General features: G+C 39.2%; 2 protein-coding genes across 7 annotated transcripts in view; both read left to right on the top strand.

Annotated features, from left to right (window-relative positions):
- LOC5572648 (ski oncogene) overlaps window positions 1-5,181 on the top strand; it is a 501,541-nt gene extending 496,360 nt beyond the window's left edge. For 4 of the 6 annotated variants that reach the window (XM_021845122.1, XM_021845120.1, XM_021845119.1 and 1 more), the window contains exon 4: window positions 1,883-5,181. In XM_021845122.1, coding sequence (XP_021700814.1) covers window positions 1,883-2,095 — 213 coding nt within the window. In that variant the 3' untranslated portion in view covers window positions 2,096-5,181. The remainder of the gene's footprint in view (window positions 1-1,882) is intronic. The other 2 variants (XM_021845123.1, XM_021845124.1) reach the window with 1 other exon arrangement.
- Window positions 2,095-3,775, top strand: LOC110674014. The gene is made up of 2 exons (XM_021839571.1): window positions 2,095-2,105; window positions 2,158-3,775. Exons 1-2 carry the CDS (start codon window positions 2,095-2,097, stop codon window positions 3,773-3,775), a joined length of 1,629 nt encoding a protein of 542 aa, XP_021695263.1.
- Window positions 5,182-15,599: the final 10,418 nt, after the last annotated feature.

Here is a 15,599-nt window from a genome sequence, read left to right as displayed (position 1 = left end):
CGACAGTGTTCAAGATATTCCTGGGCTAGATGGTAGTGTTGCGGCCAGCCAATATGAATAGTACCCCCTGGATTCATCAGCAGTACGTTTACGTTGGGTTGGTAACATAGATAATACTAATAGCTATCAAGGCGTAAAATCGGACAAGCTTTGGTAAGCCTGATTTCGGCAAAACTGTTAAAAATTTCTAAGATATGCCTTCTTATTTCTCAGCATTAGTTATCGTATCACTAAAACACAGTTTGACCAGTCGACGATACCAGTGATGATGTGCGTATGCCCATGTTGACCCAAAAAGCTTTCCCCTCCATGTCGTTGGAAGATGACCCTACCGGAGGCAGAGATTTCGTTACAAATTGGCCAGAGGACGAGAGATGTGACAGGTATAGCTTTGACGTGGAGGAAAGCTATTTATTTTATTTTTTGTTTAGACTTTCTCAAGAATTAAAAACTTAATATGCTTCAACCATCAATATCACCAGAAGCATTCTGGAATAAAATGAAGTCATGTTAAGCAAAAACTACATTTTCATGGAATAAAGTTGACTTACAATACTCAAATTAGTAATTTTTCTTTTTCTTTTTAAATGAAAACAACGATGCAAGATTACAGGAATCATAACAGGAAACGGTTGGCTTGAATTTCATCGTAATCTACTGATGGGACTGTTATGCGGGTACTTTCAATATGGGACGCACATAGTTTGGTATTTTTTTCGCATTTTGTCCATACAAAGATACAATTTTAGATATGCTACCAAGAAGTACACTAATAATAAGTACGATTCATGAAGAAAACTGAAAAATTATGAAAATTCAAATGGGACTGTTATGCGAGTATGGGCAGTATGCTTCAGAGATAATTCTAAAAATACGCATATTAACAGCTCTAAGAATTCTCTATTGAGTCACTTTTCGTTTCCGGATTATATAAACTGAAGTTACTGTAAGGATTCTAGGGATGGTGTTCCGATATTCGTCACCCCGGATATACCGTTTCACGTCACAGAAAGTTATAAATTGTTTATTGGTCATTAAATCGCCTTAAGATGATATGGGAACATTCTCAGAAACCTTAAAATTTGCTGGGAACACAATAGAAAAAAACGTTTCTCTTAATATGTTTGCTCTTAGGATCCTTTATATAAAGGATCACTAGTTTGCTCCTTTGCCATGGTGTTTCTGATTCAATGTTTTAGGGTTTTTTGACAAAACATGGCAGCGATTACTCTAAGAAAGTTTCCAGGAGGTCTTTCAGATCTTTGTTCTACCTAGAAGATAGTATTTCTCTTCTGTTTTATGAGAAATTCTTTCAGTGTTTTACCAGAAAATACTACAAGAATTTCTTAGAAGACTTATCTAAAATGTATTACTTTTCATAATGTTATGATCTCCCACATTTTTCGTGTAAGTAAATTCCAGACTGGTAGGAAAAAAAACTGCCACTTAGCCACAAATGTAATAAGTAGAGAATTATTTCATTAAATGTTGTGCTCTGGATATTTTGAACATATGTAAAAATTGCGCTTTTGAAAATGATGACCACTTTAGGAAATTTGCAAGCTTATCTTCTCATCTTCTCAAGTTAATTGGTGTTATCCTTCTAACAGAGGTAAATCAGACAGAAAAAGGTTCACTTCATTTTTATATTATTAAGATAATCTTCCAAACATAGAGAAAATGCACGCTTGAGATCATAGGACCAAGTTCTCGATATAGAACCACCTGAAACCTACATTCAGAAGCTTTGTAAACCAAGTTTTAATCTTGTATATTTTGGAAGCAATTTTCATTTCTTCTACTTCAACATACGCCAATTTATGTCACCATTCATATCGTTTAGCAACATAAAACTAATTTATTCCCATTCTTCTAATTCCAGGGCATCGACGAGACCAACCCGCTGATGGCGACGATCAAGACCGAACCGCTCAGTGACATTCCACTCAAGAAACCAAAGCTAATCAACGAGGCCAGCCTGTTCCACAGCGCCCGGCAGCTCAATTCGGCATTTCGGCCGTGGCAGAGAGCACAACTGTACGCCGCACACCAGCAGTATATGCTAGCGATGGGGGATTCAACGGCAACGGGATGATGAACGGGGGGTAATGGTGCGATCGGTGCAACGGGTTCCCCCGGAGGACACCTGGCGCTTAGTCAGGAGCCTCCGGAACTGCAGAATCCGGAAAGTGTCGTTCGGTTATCGGAGAGCGACAAGTTCGATCTGAGTTTGCAGCCCAATGTGGCCCTGGCTCCCCGCAAGACGATACTTTGCAAAGAGCGCGAACGGGAAAGGGAGCGGGAGCGGGAAAAAGAACGATCGGTAATAAAATGTGATGTACAAATCAAACAGGAGAGTCCACCGACACCGCCGGCAGAAGTGATACCCCCGTCCGTGATAAAGATCAAAAAAGAACGACCCTCGACGCCCCCGATGGAGATGTCTCCCGGACTCCGGGTACCTTCTTCGCCAAGGTCGCCCCCTCCATTGCCATTGGTAGGGACTCCCCTGCTCGGAGGAGTCCCGATCAAAACCGTTCCATTGCCATATAGTCCCGGAGCGGATATGCATCACTCCGGCTCCAACGAAATCACTTCATCCACCTCACCTGTACCTCCTGCGGTCAACATGACCATCATGAACGGTTGCATCTCAGAAAAACCAAAGCTACTGGTCAAAGAGCAGATAAGACCTCCATCGCCCCGAAGGACGCCCACCCTCAACGAAGAAATGCTTCACCATCGATCTCATCCAGCACCTGCAGTTATACTGAAAAATGGTGGAATCTCAATTGGGCCACCGGGGGGTGCACCTATCGTGGGAAACCCAGAGTTTGAGCTGTCCACCGATACCGACGACGACAGCTTAGCTGGCGAACCAGACAGCAGCAATATCTCGATGGCCCCTCTCGAAATCCTCGGCGATGTAATGAAAGACGTCGCCCATGAAACTCGAGAACAGCTCATGAGCATTTTCAAACTACTCATCCAAGAAACGGCACAAATCCGGAATCGGTTACTACAGGATAACAAGCAAAAGGACGATTTAATAGCGGGGCTCCATCGCGAAAAGGAAAGTTTGCAACTGCAAGTGCACCATCTTCAGCAACAGCTGAACCGATCTCTCATCAAAATGGCCACCTCGGAGTCCAACTCCTTGCAGCACCAGCACCACCAGCAGGACCTGGCCATTGCTGCCAGTGCGAATGCTGGTGTGGCCAGTGGCTCCGCCCCTTCATCGACACCACCCTCACCTCTCTCGTTAGCTTCCAACGGCAGCAACAGCCAAATCGTGATCGAGAAGATCGAACGAAGGAACAGTTTTCCGCAGAAATCCGACGTCATCATGAAACCGCTGAAGAAATGCCTGCGCCGAAGTCCTGACGATTCAGTGTTGCATACGCTACAATCACCACCACCTCCTCCCCCGCCAGTAGCACCTCCATCGACAATTCCAGTCGCCAGTCTGTCAATTAGTGCCACCAGCATGAAGCTAGATCCATCCATACACGACGAAGACGAGGACGAAGATGATGACAAATCCCCACAGCAACAACAACCGATCGATTCTCCGCTGCTGGCCAACGGTGTGGTCTGCGGAGTGATAGCATCGCCCTCGCCACGACCACCATCCAGGCCAGCGTCAACGGCTTCGACGGCATCCAACGGCTCCACAAGCTCAGTGCCCCCGGTGCTAGAAAACGGTTCCAGTGGCGGCAGTATCAAATCCGCCAACAACGTGAGCCACGAGGTCATCAAAAGTGCTAATAACTGATAGTTCATCATCTACCTTTGATAAAAAGGGCCAATACGTACAGAGATTGAGAGCGCGGATAAGCTCTCTTGCGTTTTGTTTTAATCGTCAGATTGTGCGCAGTGTTCCGTCTCCCCAAAACACGCAGGTTGATGTTACGAGACTTCAGGGCGCACTGACGGTCTCGGGGAAACGCATCCAAACCAGTTCGATCCGTACTCAAACACCTTTTCTTTTTAAGTACTGATCACCCACGGCGGTGGGTGATCGCACTCGTGCATTGTAAAGTAGAAATTTTTAAGCTTCATTGTCGATATTTTTCCCACCAAATAATTTCTGTTTGTTTATTTTTAGGCGAAAACAACAAACCTTTATAAGCTTAGATTGTAAGGCCATACCGTAAGCCAACTGCAAAGAAATTACAAAGCAAAGCAAACAAAACTGATACAAATTTGAAGAGCAAACGCAAAACAAACAAGTGTAAGAAGAAGTTTACAAATTCTTGTTCGCATGAAACAAAAATCGATTTACATTCATAATTTAACGTAGTTGTTCGTTGAAAACAAAAGGTAACCATTTCATACATAAGCATAAACAAACAAAAAAGAGCTGAAAGTAAAAGACTAATGTGTTACAAACAAACAAAAAACCTTAGTCAAGTCGAAACAAGCAAAGCGAAGAACAAATTAACACAAAGTCGAAAACGAAAAAAAATAACACTTGCAAGAAATTATAGGGGTAGAAGAACCGATTAAGAAGTACTCAAAAATATTATTCTCAACCACTAAGTGGTTTTCAAAGTCTTGCGTAGTGTCTTGTATAAAGATTAAGTTTATTTTAAAACAAAATCGAACGTTCTACTAGTAGCGCAACGCCCTTACTCTAGTGTAAATAGTCAGCTGTGTAAAAAGAAAAGATAAAACAAGTTTTGTGTTCTTTCAAACAACGTTTTTTTTAGTTCTTTACTCTTAGTGGTCAGTCAAACTCACCTCTCATCTACACTCATGTAATTTCTACGATACCAAGTACACACTATCGTTTTTTATTAGTTTTTTTTTCTACATAACTTATCCATAAAAACGCATCATTTTCTGCCATTTTTTGGCAGAAGAACCATCACTGTACATTGTTTAAATAGTTTTTTTGTTTCCTTAATAAATTTGCCACGACAAACCAGGCATTCAAAATGCCTCTTACTATGTTTAGAAACGAAACTCATTTACACGCAAACGTTTAAGTAATAAACAAGAAGAAAGAGAGAGAGAGAATAAAAAAGCAAAAAAAGTAACGTAATCGCTTTTCAAAAAAGTGTTCACCTTTTAAAATATGTTTGGTTTAAAAAATCGAACTACGTACTCCTTATTTTGAATAAAAAAAACTGTCTCTAAGTAACGACTACTACAATCTAAAAACAACACACAGCAACACACTACAAGCAAAACTAAAGCGTAACATCTCTGTCGATCCGCTTCCACGTAGAGGAGGCTAAGTAAAACTGTAGGAACGTACCAGAAAACAGAAAGGGATCCACAAAAAAAAACTAGCCATCGGGTTCTCTTTTCAAAAAATAGAGAAGGAACAACCAAACACAGAACCCAGAACCGAGTCCTTAAACGGCGAACAAACCGCATACACGTTCACAAACACACACACGTTCAAGTCTGTATTTTAGTGTTTCAATCAGGCCACGGTTATGATATTAAAGCAAAAAATTATTTATTTATTTATCCTCCTACTTTTTAGAGAAACGAAAACCGCAAAATTCATCTCCTTAGAACTTTTTCTTTTCGGTGTACAACTCCTACGTTCTTTAAGTTCAGCGCATCGGAAAAGAAAAAACAAAGTCAAGCAAAATGCATCAATCAACACACTGCTACTTGTTTTGTGATCTTTATTTCATGTTTTTTGATCTAATAAAAACGGAATGCAATTTTATCGTACTATTAAAAGGCGCTTAGTTTTCTTTATTTCCCTTAAATTTGTTCACATCCCATCCGCCTCAGTTCTCTCATCATCGTCGTACTGAGCCTCGGCTCATCTCATCACTGTGACCTATATTGAACTCACTCTCGTTGTTACAACACTACCGTTCTCTTCTGTTCTATCGAGGCTTGCGAAAAAGTTGAGAAATCACACACAAACACTAAATGGAAGCTTTAACTGACTTTTCAAACTGGGAAAACAGCTTGGACTTCAACTATTGCCATCGACGGTTTCGGAAATGCGTATTCACTGTTACATTTATAATTTGGGTGATTCAGGATGTCTTGCGACTATAGTTGAATAATTTAGAAATTGATGAAAGTTTACGAGCGGAAAAGATGGTCGAAAACGATAATTTTTCACAGTCTGCTCTCTTTTTATAATGTTTGTATTAAACGTATCACTATGAAGGACATCTTCCCTCCTGTTTCACTTTCATTTGACGAAAAGACTCAGTTCAACTTCTTTGCTGTAGAAGTAAGGGCTTGGACTATTCCATATTGAAAAAGGTCTAAAGATTTACATTGATCGGTTAGTTAGAGTCCCGAGATTATTCTGAGTTCCTTATTTAGGCATGTGTATCGGATAGTTTAAGAATTTCATAAAGTTCCTCCAAGAAATCTCTAGAACAAAGTCCTGAGGCAATTGTTCCAAAAACAACTCGAAAATTTCTCCAAGAATTGAAATGTTTTTCGAAGAATTCTTTCAAAGATGGGTCTATTCTACGAGTGGGGTGAGGTGACAATACTCGACTCGAGTGAAGTTACTCTCCATTTGATTCACACGGCGAGTCAATTCACTCCAGTTGAGAATTGTCACCTCGCTATACGACACCGACATTCTCACATCACGCGACTCGTAGAATAAGCCCAAAAAAATCCGACAGGAATTGAGGAGCAAAAAACAGAGAGATGTACCGTTTTGATTCATATTACGGACACTTAAGGGCTCAGTGAAGTATAAATAGTAAGAAATCATATAAAAAGAATCAATCTGTATGATTTTTTCACGTTATTAAAACGTCAAATCATTTATCTTTCAAATGATGGTTAAAGATTTTGATCCCGTAATAATAATTTTAAATAAATTATTATTATTTATTAAGGAGGTTTTAACTTCAATGTCATTCGCCTCCAGATTTTAAATAAATAGAAATGTATGAACTTTTCATGATTCTTATTCCGGACACTTCCTTACTTTTGCCTCATATTCCGGACACTGTGATTCGAATTCCGGACAGCTCAAGAAAATCATAAACAGAAAAGTCAAATCATCAATTAAAATCGTCAAACCACTATAGAGACGTCTGAACAAGTTGGGCATTATAAATTAGCAGAGATATCTTAGGAAAATGCATAATAAAACAAGTTTTAAAAGTGGCAACTTTTGAACGGCAAAAATTGAAACATTTCGTGTGAAATGTTTTCCATACAAAGTAGAGTGTCCGGATTTTGAAGCTGTCTGTATTATGAATCCAAACGGTAAATGAATCTCTGATCGGTTTTAATTTAAGCATATTGAAAAAAATGTAATGTTTTCAGATTTTCCAATAATATTTTTAACCCAGTGATCTGCAGCTAAGCTCTCCAAACAAAGCGTGGGCCGCAAGATATTTGAGACATATTCTAACTAAAAAAAAATTCCCTTAACAAAGAAGATTACTCTAAAATTCTTTCCATTTTGGTCAAAACGTTTCTGGATTTATTGAAATGATTAATCCATTAATTTACTTGATTTTAAAAGATGGGATTTGGTGCAACTTTCAATGAGGAAAACATGAAAAATAGATTGCATTGGAGAAAATTTCTGTGATTTCGGAGTTTTCGACAGTACGAAAATACTTCACTCAATGCCTATAAAACATAAAGAAGAAGCTGATGATGCAGAACGATAATGTTATCAATAAACTGAATGCGAAGCGATAAAATTAAAAAGATTTTGATGCAACTTTTAAGCCCTTGGTTCTATTTTATTGAAAAAAAAAAATAAATAAATAAAAAGATTTTCGAAACTTTGGGGTCTTACTTAGACGAATACGAACTTCGAGCTGTCTTTGAGCTGATAAAGCAGGCATTTTCCATTAACTTTACAAATATTTAAATGCCCAACAGGGACATTTGCGATATTTTAATGACCGTTTTCTAGCAAGATAGGTAGCTGCATAAGCACAAAAATACAACCCCCCCGCGCAGTGACAGATAACGCAATTTTCACGTACCTACTTGCAATGTAAACAATGGGGCCATCCACCGCTGCCGGCACGATTTTCCACTACGGCAGATCGGAATTTTGTTTCGTTGTTGACGGATGCAAAACAACGAATGGCATGAAATGAAATAAGGGCGAATCGGATATTTTCGTCTGCCAATGGAAATAAATTTAATAAAATCATCAAGTTTAAGCACCAAATGAACTTAAGAGCGCACCAATTCGTTCGATGAAAAGATTAAACGACCTGTTAGTGCTTTTTTTTGCGGGAAAGTAATCCATGATAAATTACTCACAATACAGCCTAACTGATTTTGTGGATCGCTTTTCTGCTCTCAAAAGAAATATCGTGGGCCTCGTGGCCGTGCGGTTAGTGTTGTCAGGCATTTAAGCGCATCGTGTCATGGGGTATGAGTTCGATTCCCGCTTCAGCCATTGAAACTTTCCGTCAGGAATGTTTCTCGGCTGTGCCACTGGAGCATGCTTGTCCGTTGTCTAGTGTTAAGTTACAGTTTGTGCAGCTGAAGTCGGTGTCCTTGTCTTTTTATTTGAACGGGTTTCAATTAAGATCGAATCAAGTCAAAAAGTGATATTTTTTTTATTTGCAGATTTTTTTTCTATACGGCTTTGAACTCTTTTTCTCATACTCACCACCAGAGGTCTAAATTTCAATCAAATAAGCCTATGAACTAATGTACGATGACGTCACGCTACAACTTACAGCGAGAGGAAAACCTTTACTGCATACAGAAAAATGTATGTATAAAGAAAAATAAACGATTTCGTTGCACATTCATCCACGCATTGTTCATCCGGTGAACATTCGTGTTGGTGCGGATGTCATTTTATGTAAACATATTTAGATCAAAAAAATGTTACATGTCACCAACACTACCTAAAAATTGCTGGTGGAATATATAAACAAAGATCAGCTGTTCCCAGCAAAATCAAACAGCAGTACCGTTTTGATTCATATTACGGACACTTAAGGCCTCAGTGAAGTATAACCCAGCATAGAGCATACAAAATTAATCATTTTGTATGATTTCTTAGCGTTATCGAGCGTCGGAAGCCCTTAACTTTCGAATGGCGGGTAGAGAATACGCTTTCGCAACTTGAATAATTTTAAATAAATCAAAATGTGTGGCCTTGTCATGATTCTTATTTCGGACACTTCCTTACTTTTGCCTCATATTCCGGACACTTTGATTCGAATTCCGGACAGCTCATGATAATCATTAATGGAACAGTCAAATCATCAATTGATATCGTCAAATCACTAAAGAGACATCTAAGGTAGTTGGGCATTATAAATTTTCAAAGTTATTTATGGTAAAAGCTTACTAAAACGAGCCTCGAAATTGTGAACTTTTGAACGGCAAAAATTGAAACATTTCGTGTGAAATGTTTCCCATACAAAGTAGAGTGTCCGGAATTTGAAGCTGTCCGTAATATGAATCAAAACGGTATTTTCCACTAGCAAATTTGCGCATGTCTTCGTGACACCGCTCGGCAAAAGCTCAATGCTCCCCACGTGTTTCGGTCAAGTGTTAAAATTCACGCACTGAGTAAATTTGGTGCACCGGTGGATAAGTCCATACCAAGCGACCCATGTCAAACGTCAGATCACTGGATCCCTTTTTTTATAAAAGTGGGCTAATTTTTTTTGGTGATATTAGCGCTCGTATAAAGCTGGATAGTTCATCCAATAAGTTTATCTGTTCGGGGACGGACCTGGTGTAGTGGTTAGAACACACGCCTCTCACGCCGAGGACCTGGTATCGAATCCCATCCCCGAGATAGTTTGACGTTTGGCTTGAGTCGTTTTATGGACCGATGCACGAGTTCACTATTTGACGTTTGAGCGGTGCCGTGTTATTTACGTGACCATGGCAACTAGTGAATTCGGCACCGCTCAAACGTCAAATTAGTGAACTCGTGCATCAGTCCATATTGATCGGACCCAAGCCAAACGTCAAATCGACCAATCCCTACCAGAAAGCAAGCCTGTTGGCGGCAGCCATTAGCGCTCGTAAAAAGCTGGATAACTACAGTAAATTTTCCATAAATTAATAATCCTCGTAAATATCTAAGGGATGATTCAAATATTACTTAACGAAGAAATTTGCCAATTTAAATTCCCTCCCTTCCTGGAGTAACAGATTTTGTATGGAAGATTTCAATCTAGAAAGATTCGCGAATCAGGCGAAACTGACAAAATGTACACAATTTAAGAAAATATAGCGTTGAAATTGTAGCTCGATTGTCTATTCACTGCACTTGAACTTTTCCCCTATCGATAATTTAACTATTCAAAAAACGCAAATTTGTAGAAGACGAAACTTCACCTCATGCCAAACCACACACTTAATTGATTACGCCTGTGTTTTTGTTTATCAAAGTGATGGGCGCATCTGAAATCGAAATCAAAACACGGCGAGAGTAAACGGCGACACTGCAAACAAAAAATAAACAAGGCGTACATGGCGGGCTTAATTGAAACCAGAATGTAAACACGGCGCAAAAGTAGTAGGCGACACTGAAAATAATATCGATTACAGGCTCATAACATTGGGCGATACTGGCATTCTCGAGTACGTTTTAAGCGAAACCTTTAAAGATTTTTTGAGTACGAAATAGCTAGGGGAATTGTAGGAGATGTGTGTGGTATTGATGAGGATTTTAAAACTAGGTTTATGAAATATGTTTTAACGTGAAAAGGTTAAAGTTTGAGTATATTTTCTCCAATTGGGATTTAAAATTGCACATGAGAATTTCATTGATTATTTTCTCATTGTTATTGATTTGTCAGATAGGCCCTAATCGCGAATTCCTCTAGCAATTTATTGTATGGACCGTTACACCACAGACAAACAGACGTCACACTCTCATCATTGTCCATCGACCACCTTTTTAACGGTCGATTCAAAAATATGTTAGGTGGCCAATCCGCCACCCGCAGCGCTTGCTTCGTTTTTGTTCGTGTTTGACGTTTACAGACTACCGCCAACTTTTGGCCCGTCGGCCAAACACGCTGATTTCAGCATTGGGCGTACATGTCCGCGTGACTATGATTTTGATCGAGATTTGTTCTAAGTGTTACGTCTGTTTGTCTGTGGTTACACGTTACACTACAAAAGACCCCTTCCCTCCCCCTGTTGTGTTACGTAATATTTGAATGATCCCTAACAAACTAGTCTTGGCTTGAATTGCAAAGTGGTCAAAAAATAATTTCGTAATATAGGATCGGTTATTATAAGCAACTTTACAGCATGCGGATCACATCACACCACTATCCAAAACTCGTTCGTGGGCCATACAAAATCTTCCCGATGGCCGTACAAATCCTTTCAGAGAATCGTAATTTGGTGATCACTCGTTTATAATGATATTCCAAATGCCAAACATAAATTGTAAAACTTTTTTTTATGTCCATCAGCATAAAGTTTACACCCTATTTTGAGCACACTCCACGATTTCATTGAGTTTGACAGTACCACGGACCAAAATTTTTCGGTACATTGACGTTGTACTGCAGCTGTCATGATGCTCCCGGGTTGCAAAAATATAAGCTCCGCATTCAAGAAATAGGGTCCCAAGGCCAAAATCATTTTTTACGATTTTTGAGATTTTGTTACAGATAGGAACTAAAACCCCTATGGCATTTTTGTCGACAAAGTGAGCGTCAAACATGTCAAAAGTGTCAAGGTTCATATTTGGAACCATTTTTAAAATTAAATTATTTTATAGCCGTTATTTGAACTGGAAACAATGCTTAAGTAGTTGCAAGAACATACTCTTTCGTATTATTGAATAAAAACAAGAAATCATTAAAAACTTTAGGACCCAATTGAAACCTACAGGCTCATCGCGTTGGGGCCTTCCTTAGCCGAGTGGTTAGAGTCCGCAGCTACAAAGCAAAGCCATGCTGAAGGTGTCTGGGTTCAATTCCCGGTCGGTACAGGATCTTTTCGTAATGGAAATTTCTTTGACTGCCTTGGGCATAGAGTATAATCGTACCTGCTACACGATATACGAATGCGAAAATGCCAATGTTGGCATAGAAAGCTCTCAGTTAATAACTGTGGAAGTGCTCATAAGAACACTAATCTGAGAAGCAGGCTCTGTCCCAGTGGGGACATAATGCCAAGAAGAAGAAGGCTCATCGCGTTGCTATTAGCGTTAAGCACTTTGCACAAGTTCGTAGGTGTTACAGTCATATCAGACCCTTGTATGAGGGTTGCCTCCTTCCCGTCCGTTACCACAGCCAGTGATTTGAGACTAGTATCTGGCTCTTGGACAAGATTGACGCATCCTCCAACAGGCGAGAGCTGTCCTGGCCACGTCCTTGCAAATGCTAGGTAGCGGGAAGGAATGGTTAATTGAACGCCTACATGAGAAAGATGCAGAGAACTCTACGACCTCTCATAGATGTAACGGGATATTGTGGAGTGTTAATGAGAAGAGTAAGGCCATATAATACATTTGGTAGACGTTCTGGCAAGCATGTGTATATTAACTGAATACCGGAACAAACTCACCGAATTTCTCCTGCGGAACACCTCAGAAATCCGTCGTTCGACTCTAAATGAGCTGCACATTGAGATTCACTATCCGGATTCCCATCAAACACGCACACCGAGACAAACCACGGGCTAACCTAACAGAAAAAAAAACACCGAGACACAAGAGAGCGAACTCGTTTGCTTGGGCTTTCACGAAGCATTCGGAAAATGATTGTCTAGCATTTTATATGAAAACTGTTTAGAATTCTTTAAGAATCCCATCTAGGATTGTGTGAATGTCCTGTCATGGATTTTGTGTTTCAGATTTAGTGTTCTGGTTTGTCAATTCATGTCAATGATTCTTTGAAAATTCTGTCCAAGATTTTGTGAAAAATGTTCCTATAAACCTTTCCAGAATTGTGCGAAATCAATGCCCAAAATTTTGGTGGAGTCCTGCCTGTATTTGAATTAGATTTTATATGACACAACTTGATTAAAATTCAGTTTTTTTTCTACCAAGTAGTGGAAAATGGGGTTTCGCACCACGGACTTCAAAGCGGCTGTTTTACAGCTAGATTAATCTGAAGAACTGAAGAATCTGAAGAAGGTTGTTCAAATTCAGAAAAAGTACTTATAAACTAACTAGGGTAGGTGTACCAGTTATGGCCATAGTGGTTCGCCATACGTGATAATTTGATTGTTTCTACATTTCGAAAGGTTTTGTGCGTTTTGGCAGTAAGATACAGGTTATATCTTGATGTTAAAACATTTAAAAAGATTACAAATGCGAAGGTTATCGAAATTTTACATATGTTCAAATAGGGAACCACTATAAACATAACTGGTACACTTTCCCTACTAAACATTATATTTTTTCGCAAATTCATGTCTCAATTTGTCAAACAAACACACTGTGTCTTCTGATTGCAAGTTTCCAAATACTAAACATTTACAATTTACAAATTAAATAAAACAGGAAATCACGGGCCAGACACGACGAATCTTCAAACTCTTGGCGGGCAGCACAAAATTAAGTCGCGAGCCGGATACGTATATTAGGCAGCCCTGAAATTCAGGAATTTCATAACGCCAAAAATGGTCGTTTGTGACACCCACCTACCCTCTCATACCGCATTTTGTAAGAATATTTTCAGAATTGTGTATGACCTGTAACATCTTGAAGACACCAACTCACCCCCTTCAGCGTTATGAAATATATGAATGGGCCCTTTACGCATACACCGAGGCAAAAATACGTAGGTTTTCCATAAATCATGGCTTATGAACCAGCCAAATTATGGTTTCATTGAACGCTTAACTATTTCGAATATGGGATCATAAGTTTCATAAAGTGAGAGCTTTGAATTATTTAAAAGCCATCACTCGAAATAGTTTTTCTAGCAATCGCTAGAGGAAGTGCCCCGCTCTCGATGTTGGGTACAAGTTAATCGAAAGTAGGTCTCATGTTATCAAAACATGTCAATTTTTGAGCACGCCTAAAATGGAAGGCAAACATTATTAATAATTGATAAATTTAATTCTGCAATTTTCATTGAATTGGTTACAGATTTTCATTGGTTGACTTATGAAATTTAGTAATGAAATTCTTCACCAAAATCATTAGTAAAACTTAAGAATTTCAACAATAATCGTTGTGGCGCCAGATCTTAATTATTCCTTAAGAAATTATTAAGTTTGTTGCCTCAGTGTATTTCTTTATTATGGTTTGATGAATGAATGAATGAAAACTATGTGATAATAATATTGTACTTACATTACACTGCCGTCCTACGCATATTTGTTCCGTGGTCTGTAAGGTATATATGGACCTATGCACGGGTTTATCCGTTGACGTGTGAGCGATGCCGTGTTATTTACGTGATGATGGGAACGAGTGAATTCGGCCCCTCTCAAACGTCAAATTAGTGAACTTGTGCATTGATCCACGGACCGATGCACGAGTTCACTAATTTGGCATTTGAGCGGTGCTGAATTCACTGGTTTCCATGGTCACATAAATAACACGGCATCGCTCAAACGTCAAATAATGAACCCGTGCAGAGGTCCGTAAACCACCGAAAAAGCTGAAATTTTCACATAACACAATTTTTATAATAAAGATGGTAAAGAAGATATGAAAGATTGGATTTTTAAATATTGAACCGCTCTAACAATGCACAAGCTTGTAAACTTCGTCGGCTGGAGAATTCGTCGGAAAATCCATCCACTGGAAAACTGGAAGTTGTCCCAACAGCGTATTTACTACGAGATTCAACTAAAGTAAAGGGCACATCTGCAAATACTAAATTTCCTGATTGCTTGAGCTTTACGCGATGTCGGTCGGTTTTGTGCCCAAAATTATGCAAATTTCAATACGGCATCGAAAGACGTCTTCCTTTCGGGATAAACTTTACAGCAGGGTTTCCGAACCGGTGGCCCGCGGACATCTAGGGGGCTGTGACAACAAAGACAACCTCCCAGGGGGGGCACGAATACATTTTCAAATTTTTGTTTGTTTGAGTTGAGTTAAAAATTTTCAAATACGTTCAAATTAGAGTGCCTGTAAACAAGAGTGACGTCTTGTTCCAGTTTTGACTTGTCTCCTGCTCGATTGGAACGCGGAATTGTATGGAAATGACAGTTCGTCGCTGTTCCAATTTTGACATTGACGCCACTCTTATTTAAATCCACTCTGGTTCAAATATGCTCAATGTACGTCTATCAATAAGAGGTTGATTGTGTCTATACTGAAAACTTTTATTTCTTACTACATGATGAATGTCTCACTAAACAGCTACATGAATGTTAAACAATATTTTATTGGCAATTGCCTAGTAAAAAATAAAACAATTTAGGGTGATACGTCAAATTTATTAGGCAAGCTTATAGAAACTTTGAAATCAAAACCAACATGGATTCCTGGAAAAATTTGTGACGGATTGCTGACGGAATAATAGGATTCTTTACAAGACCTTCACCTGCACGACTTTTGTTCAATTTAGGAAAGATCCTCGTGGTATTCTTCTTCTTCTTCTTTCTGGCGTTACGTCCCAACTGGGACAGAGCCTGATTCTCAGCTTAGTGTTCTTATGAGCACTTCCACAGTTATTAACTGAGAGCTTTCAGCTGCCAATTGATTATTTTTGCAT

The sequence above is a fragment of the Aedes aegypti genome, chromosome 2 (genome assembly GCF_002204515.2).
Source record: "Aedes aegypti strain LVP_AGWG chromosome 2, AaegL5.0 Primary Assembly, whole genome shotgun sequence".
Classification (NCBI taxonomy): domain Eukaryota; kingdom Metazoa; phylum Arthropoda; class Insecta; order Diptera; family Culicidae; genus Aedes; species Aedes aegypti.
Note: the sequence above shows the minus strand (reverse complement) of the source record. Positions and strands in the feature narration are given on the sequence as shown.